At 35.3% G+C, this 8,437-nt stretch overlaps 1 protein-coding gene across 4 annotated transcripts in view; it reads left to right on the top strand.

The window, feature by feature from the left end:
- Positions 1-1,091: 1,091 nt before the first annotated feature.
- The window catches only part of Kif27 (kinesin family member 27), a 79,925-nt gene continuing 72,579 nt past the window's right edge, over positions 1,092-8,437 (top strand). For all 4 annotated transcript variants that reach the window (XM_076843512.1, XM_076843513.1, XM_076843514.1 and 1 more), the window contains exon 1: positions 1,092-1,389. In XM_076843512.1, coding sequence (XP_076699627.1) covers positions 1,092-1,389 — 298 coding nt within the window. The remainder of the gene's footprint in view (positions 1,390-8,437) is intronic.

The raw sequence follows: 8,437 nt of genomic DNA, 5'->3' as shown, positions 1-8,437 counted from the left end.
ATTTATTTATTAACAGGGATTGAGCCCAGGAACCCTTAACCACTGAGCCCTATCTCCAGTCCTTTTTATTTTTTATTTTGAGATAGGGTCTCATTAAGTTACTTAGGACCTTGTTTCTGAGGCTGGTTTTGAACTTATGATCCCACTCAGCCTCCTAAGTTTCTGAGATTATAGGCATGTGCCACTGTTCCTGGCATCACTTCAATTTTTTTTTTGTGTGTGTGTGTGATAATGGGGATTGAACCCAGGGATGCTATATTCCTTAGCTATATCCACAGCCCTTTCTAATTTTTATTTTGAGACACAGGGTCTCACTAAGTTGCCCGGGCTGGCCCTGAACTTGAGATCCTTCAGCCTTAGCCTCTTGAGTAGCTTGAAATAAAAACACTAGTTTAAAATTTTTAATTTTTAAATAAGAATTTTTTAAAAATTGTTTTACTTGTTGATGGATCTTTATATGTGGTACTGAGATTTGAACCCAGTGCCTCATACATGCTAGGCAAGCACTTTGCCACTGAGCTACAGCCCCAGCCCTTAAATAGGAATTCTTGAAACGGTTTTCATGGATTTACTTCTGGTATTTCTGGAAAAGAGGAGATACTATTTTTATAGCTAGCTACAAAATCTAATACAAATGTTTGCTTTTCTCATGTGTATTTTTAAGTATTCTTTTTCTTTTCTAACTCTGACTATTCAATATTTAGATTAATGAACAGGGAAACATTACCATTATAGAAATAAAGGCACAGTGGAATTCCATTTACCTAATGGTTAGTTTCATAATTTACCAACTCACGGCCTCTGCCTGCTTGAATATTTTGAAGCAAATTCAGGCATCATATAATTTTATCAGTAAATTAATGATGTACTTTCCAAGACACATTTACCATCTGTAACTATTTTCAACTAAAAAAGAATCTGCTTTAATTGACTTTACTTTAAATTGTGGGTAGTTTTATTAAGGTAAGCAGAGTCAATAACTTGTCTTTTGTTTTGATACACAGGAGTCCAGATCTTACGTAAAATGGATGTGTCTCACACTAGATACTGAACTTTAAGTAAATAACCTATTTAGTAAAATCTAAGCTGCCATGGAAGAAATACCAGTAAAAGTTGCTGTAAGAATTAGACCTCTACTTTGCAAAGAAGTTCTTCATAATCATCAAGTTTGTGTGAGAGTTATTCCAAATACCCAGCAAATTATCATTGGGAGAGATAGAGTCTTTACTTTTGATTTTGTTTTTGGCAAAAATTCCACTCAAGATGAAGTTTATAATACTTGTATAAAGCCCCTAGTATTATCACTTATTGAGGGGTATAACGCAACGGTTTTTGCCTATGGACAAACTGGATCTGGGAAGACATACACCATTGGAGGAGGCCATGTTGGTAAGATATTCATATTCTTTGGCTTTTATTTGAGAAAATAGAAAAAAGTGAAAATATGACAATATCTAACCCCCAGTAGGTGTTTGGCATGTTGATTGAATAATGAAAGAATAAATAGTATAATCAAATGTGATCATAAGATCATTATATTTGACAGATTAGTTTTTAAATATTGAAAGTCCATTAAATAATCGAACTTATGATGGTATTTTCTTGAGGAAAGATGTTTAAGACAATGTTTAGTGCTAAGCCCTTGTTATTTTGAACAAAGTTTAAAATAGAGATAAATAAGTTGATATGATCAGATTTTGCATTTTTTTTAAAACTTTTTTTTAATTATTTTTTTTAGTTGTAGATGGACATAATACCTTTATTTGTTTATGTGGGTGGTACTGGGGATCGAACCCAGAGTCTCACACATGCTAGGTAAGCACTCGACCACTGAGCCACAACCCCAGCCCAGAAAAATTTATTTTGTAGTTTCAAGTGTATTTTAGAATATAATTTCTTCTAATTGTAATAATAGTGTAGAAGAGGTAGAATCATGGGATTTCTTATAGACTTGGTGGGACCCTGGAAATCATTTCTCTTCACTGAAACACGAGGAGCTCCAGCCAAGGAAATGAATTCTTTAGTTACGTGATTGGTAATGGAATGGGGATTGAAAGCCAACTCCTCTGTTGAGATTGTTTATAAGCTTTTTTTTTTTTTTTTTTTCCTTTTATGGTAAAAAAGTCTTTATTTAGGCTGGGCATGGTAGTGTATACCTCTAATCCCAGTGATTTGGGGTCTGAGGCAGGAGAATTCAGAGTTTAAGACTAGCCTCAGCAATTTAGCAAAGTCCTAAGCAATTTAATGAGATCATAAGCAACTTAGTGAGACCCTGTCTTAAAATTAAAAATAAAAAGGGCTGGGAATGGAGCTCAGTGGTAAAGCACCCCTGGGTTTAATCCCCAGTACTAAAAAGAAAACAAAAAAAAAAGTCTTTATTCAGGATTGGTGTGATGAATGTAGAGACCACTGCAATGGGATTTTTGCGGTGATGAATGTAGAGACCACTGCAATGGGATTTTTGCGGTGAGGGAAAAAGATTGTCTTGATTCCAAATACAGTATGGACTGTAAGTGGGAATTTATAGCCAAGGAACAAGGTGGGGCCGATAGAAAATTACTATGAGGTAACATCAAGAGTAAGAGAAATTCTGGCTAAAATCAACTAATAGGATTCTTGCCCAAGACAGGCCAGTGTGATTAGATATCTCCTGGGAGATAGTAGAGGATTAGGAACCATATCAGATATTGAGAGTGGAGGATTCTTCTATTTTAGTCCAGCTTTTTCTTTTTTTTTTTTTGCTACTGTGATCAAAAGACCTGACAAGAATAATGAAGAGGAGAAAAGTTTATTTGTGACTCATGGCTTCAGAGGTCTCAGTCCACGGATGGCCAACTCTGTTGTCCTGGGCCTGAGGTGAGGCAGAACAATGTGGTGGAAAGTAGCAACTCGGGACATTGCACAGGAAACAGAGACCTCTGCTCATTGGGGACAAAATATGTACTCCAAAGGCAAGCCCCCAGTGACCTACCTCCTCCAGCCACACCCTACCTTCCTACAGTTACCACCCAGTTAATCCATTCATGTGGATTAATACACTTATGAGATTAACCTCTCATAACCTAATTTTTTCCCCTCTAAACTTTCTTGCATTTGTCTCACACATGAGTTTTGGTGGACACTTTGTATCTAAACCATCTACCTACTTGCTAAACTGACTTAATACAGTTCTTTTTTAAAAAATATTTATGTTTTAGTTTTAGGTGGACATAATATCTTTATTTTGTTTTTATGTGGTGCTGAGAATCTAACCCAGTGCCTCACGCATACTAGGCCAGCGCGCTACCACTTGAGCCACATCCCCAGCCCTAATACAGTTCTTAATAATAACTGATTTTTACAAAAAAGTGCACAGATTGCCTAGGAGAATGTTCAGAAACTTGAAGAAAGGTTGGCCAAGTAAAAAAATCTTTGTCACGGTTGTCAAAAAGCTTTAATTAGAAGCTTTTTGTGAACATTACTTATGAAAGCTGAATGAGCTTGACATTTTAAGAATCTGAGCTTTTTTTCACAACAAAGTCTTCAAAGCATTTCTAAAAGTTATTTTGTGAAGAAACAAAACCATCTTTTAGGAAATCACTTGCCAGAATGACTTCTGTACATTCCTGCCTCCTATTTCTTTATTTCTTAGGCTCTGGCCCCTAATAAATATCTCATACTCAAATTCCACCTTCACATCTGCTTCCAAGGAACCATACCTCTGACACTAAAAAAGCACTTGGAAAACCTGGTTCATTGTGATATAAAGCAAACTTTTGAATATTGTACATATGCATTATTGCCTAAAATTTTAGTGTTCTCTCTATATAATGGCTCAGTAAATTTTCTTATTTTTCATACTTCTCAAATGTAGAATATGTAACTTTCAGAAACTTGTCTCATGGGCTGGGGATGTGGCTCAGCGGTAGAGTGCTCAACTAGCATATATGAGGCCCTGAGTTCTATCCTCAGCACTGCATAAAAATAAATAAATAAAATAAAGGTATTGTGTCCAACTACAACTTAAAAATAAATACTTAAAAAAAAAAAAAAAACTTGTGGCTCTGAAGAAGTCCTTGTTTCAAAGATTATATTGAGGGGCCTGAAGTGCCCAGTATCCATTTTTTTTTTTTTTTTAAAGAGAGAGAGAGAATTTTTTAATGTTTATTTTTTAGTTTTCGGCGGACACAACATTGTTGTTTGTATGTGGTGCTGAGGATCGAACCCAGGCTGCACACATGCCAGGCGAGCGCGCTACCGCTTGAGCCACATCCCCAGCCCACCTTCAATTTTTTTGAATTTATTTTTTAGTTATAGGTAGACACAATATATTTTTTTTTAATGTGGTGCTAAGGATCGAACCCGGTGCCTCACACATGCCACACGAGCGCTTTACCTCTGAGCCACAATCCCAGCCCTAGTATCTTCCAATTTTAAAAAATCTATATATAATTAAATTTTTCTAATGAAAATTGGGCTTCTTTTGAGGATGGTAATTTTTAAAAAATTGGCAAATGGTTTATGATCTTAAAGACCTACTATCAACTTTACACTAATAGTACTTTTGAGATATTCAGAGCCTAGTGATGTAGTTATATTGATTTTTTTTTTTTTTTTTTTTTGGTGAGGGAATACTGGGAATTGAACCCAGGGGCACTCAAACACTGAGCCACATCCCCAGCCCTATTTTGTATTTTATTTAGAGACAGAGTCTTAGCACCTTGATTTTGCTGAGCTGGCTTTGAATTCGTGGTACTCCTGCCTCAGTCTCCTGAGCTGCTGCGATTATAGGCATGTGCCACCACGCCCAGTAGTTATATTAATTTTTATTAAGAGGTCATGAGTATACCCTTTGTATACCCCTTAAACAGTATATACTGTCTAAATGTTGACTGTTGAAGTATCAAACTTGACAGGTTCTCTGATCTAGTCTATTTCAGGAATATAACTACCAACATTGCAAATGTGGTAGTTTTGTTTTATTTTTCCTTATGATGCAGGGGATTGAACACAGGGTTTCACAAATGCAAAGGAAATGCTCTACCACTGAGCTATATATAACCCTATCCCTTAAATGTCTCTAAGGGCACCAAAATACATGTTTAAACTTATTATAAATATTTGACATTTAAGTTTTTAAATTGCTGTGCATTGTTACCTGCTGATAAAGGGAATAATTGAGCTGTTTCTGGTTAGTCGAATATTTTGGCTACTCTAGATTGCTTATTTATATTATAGTTTGAAAGAATTTAGGTATTTTCTTCTAGAAACTTCTTTCTAGAAGTGTTTGAAAAGGAATTTTTTTCAAAAAATATATATATATTTTTAGTTGTACTTGGACACAATACCTTTATTTTATTTATTTATATGTGATGCTGAAGATCAAACCCAGGGCCTCACATATGGTAGGCAAGTACTCTTACAGCTGAGCCACAACCCCAGCCCTGAAAAAGAATTTTTGTTTTCTTCCTTTTGTAAAAACCTATAGCTTCCTTTACTTGCTATACAATGGCAGCTTTAAATCTTGAATTAGGAAAAGGGCAGTCATCCTAGTTACCCAATAAGTTCCAAGGTTTTAATTCTGCAGATATTTCAACAAAATTGGCACAGGTGCATTAAAATAGTTTAGAAATAATAATACAGAACTTACATATCCTTTATATATTTTTCAAATGTATATGAAAATGTATATATTTTTAAATGATCTGTCATTCACCTATTAATTTTTCTCAAAAGAATAGAACTCTAAAAACATTTATTTCAAAATTTACGGTACTGGTATGTTTGTTCCTCAATTTGAGTTGTCATAGGCATCCCAAATCTGAAACAATGGGATTTAATGAGTTAATAAAGGTTCAGGGTTTTTTTTATACTTATTTTTTAGTTGTATGTGAACACAATATCTTTATTTCATTCTTATGTGGTCCTGAGGTTTGAACCCAGTGCCTCATGTGTGCTAGGCAAGAACTCTACCACTGAGTCACAACCCCAGCTCCAAAGGTTCAGATTTTTGAGATGTGTGTTGCCTTGAATCTAGTTTGGTAATCTAGTTGAAAGCAAGTTATCTTTATTTTTATTATTATTATTTTATTTAGTTTTTGAGACATGGTCTCATTAAGTTCCTTAGGGCCTCAGTAAATTGCTGAGCTGGCCTCAAATTTGTTATTCTCCTACTGTAACCTCCCAAGTTGCTGGAATTACAAGTCTGTACCACTGGGCTGGGATGTAGCTCAGCGCAAACCACTTGCCTCACATTCTCAAAGCCCTAGGTTCGATCTCCAGTTCCAAAAAAGAAAGACAAAATAAAGAACCACACACACACACACACACACACACACACAAAGATTAAAAAAAAAAAAAAGGTGTGTGCCACTATATCTAGCTCAGAAAGGAAGTTATTAAGTTTCATTTGAGGGCAGACTTTTATTGCTTTGAATATATTTTCTCTGAAACAATGCTGAAAATGCTGAAGCTGGTTTACAAAATGTATTTAACCTTAAGTTTCAATTTATACCTCCATTTATTTCATTTTTATTTTTTTAAGAGAGAGAGAGAGAGAAATTTTTAATATTTATTTTTTTAGTTTTCGGTGGACACAACATCTTTGTCTGTATGTGGTGTTGAGGATCGAACCCGGGCTGCACGCATGTCAGGCGAACGCGCTACAGCTTGAGCCCCATCCCCAGCCCTCCATTTATTTTAAATTTTATCTTGTATACTTTTTTTTTTACTATTTTTAAAATCGTGGAAAATATACATAAATACAAACAACTAGTACTTTTAATTGTACTTTTAAGTGCATAGGTATTTGGTATCAAATATATATTCACAGTATTAATACCACTCTTTCCAAAAATTTTTATCTCTATATCCATTAAGCAATGAATACCTCAGCCTTTACCCTCTAATTCCAATTTACTTTCTATCTCTGTAAATATTTGACTATTCTAGATGTTTCATAGAAGTAGAATCATATAATGCTTGTCTTTCTGCTTCTGACTTCTCTCAGCATATTGTAGTATGTATCAGAACCTCATTTCTTTTTTTTTTTTTAAAGAGAGAGAGAGAGAGAATTTTTTAATATTTATTTTCTAGTTATCGGCGGACACAACATCTTTGTTTGTACGTGGTGCTGAGAATCGAACCCGGGCCGCACGCATGCCAGGCGAGCGCGCTACCACTTGAGCCACATCCCCAGCCCAGAACCTCATTTCTTTTTGACTGAATAATATCTCATTGTATGTATATACTAAGTGTTATTTATTCATTTCTCTGTCAGTGAACACTTGGTTTATAATATCCTTTTGGCTTTTGTGAATAATGCCGCTGTAAACACTGGTATACAGATGTCTGTCATAGGTATATGTAAAGCTGCTTTAACTCCTTTTTTAAAATGGAACATAAATAAATGCTCACTCAAATGCTATGGTACTAATCTGTGTTCCAGGTTGTGTAAGTTGTGGATTCAAATAATGATGTGGATATGTTCTCTTCCTTGTTCCTGGATTCTTTTTCTAGGCTTGGGCAGAACTGGCCTTTCTACATCTCTCCTGCATACATACCCTGTCACCATCAGACTGCTTTGCTTCCCTGCAATTTCTACACCTTTCTATTTTCAAGTCTCCTTCACCTTTCTACCCCACCCCAAAATCTCAGTAGATTCTCAAGTGAATAAATAAGTCTTAAGATTCTAAGAGTGAAGAAATACGATTAATATGAGTGCTTTTTTAAAAAACAAATTATTCTTACTAATATAAACAATGCTAGTGATTGAGATTCTACCTAGTCTGTAATAAATGATCTAAATAGAAAGGGATTTTAGTATAAAGAACTATGAATTAGGTTGGTCTCATGTGGGGTCAGTTGCCAGTACTGTTTTGTCCTCCCTGCATCTTTTTCTGCTTTAGAAATTACATTGTCTAAAAGCTTCAGCATTTTTATCACCATGGCTCCCCCTAGTATTGGGGACACTGGTGAATATTCCAGGGATGGGGTAGATTTGGGTAAGGACAGCCCTTTATATAAAAGGAGTTTTAATGAGCCAAGGGCCACTTCCTTGGATCTAGTATTTAAGGAACAGTGAATTGATGAATTAGGAAGATAATGTGTTTATAAAATGGCATGGCTAGGGCTGGGGTTGTGGCTCAGAGGTAGAGCATTCGTCTAGCATGTGTGAGGCCCTGAGTTCGATCCTCAGCATCACATAAAATAAATAAAATAAAGGTATTGTGTCCAACAGCAACTAGAAAATATTTTAAAAATGGCATGGCAGGCTGGGAATGTGGCTCAAGCCGTAGCGCGCTCACCTAGCATGTGTGGGGCGCTGGGTTCGATCCTCAGCACCACATAAAAATAAAATAAAGATGTTGTGTCCACCGAAAATTAAAAAATAAATATTAAAAAAATGGCATGGCATATTTATGAAATATATAACATATTTTTAATATATTTTTATATA

Source organism: Callospermophilus lateralis, chromosome 2 (assembly GCF_048772815.1).
Source record: "Callospermophilus lateralis isolate mCalLat2 chromosome 2, mCalLat2.hap1, whole genome shotgun sequence".
In the NCBI taxonomy this organism is placed as follows: domain Eukaryota; kingdom Metazoa; phylum Chordata; class Mammalia; order Rodentia; family Sciuridae; genus Callospermophilus; species Callospermophilus lateralis.
Note: the sequence above shows the minus strand (reverse complement) of the source record. Positions and strands in the feature narration are given on the sequence as shown.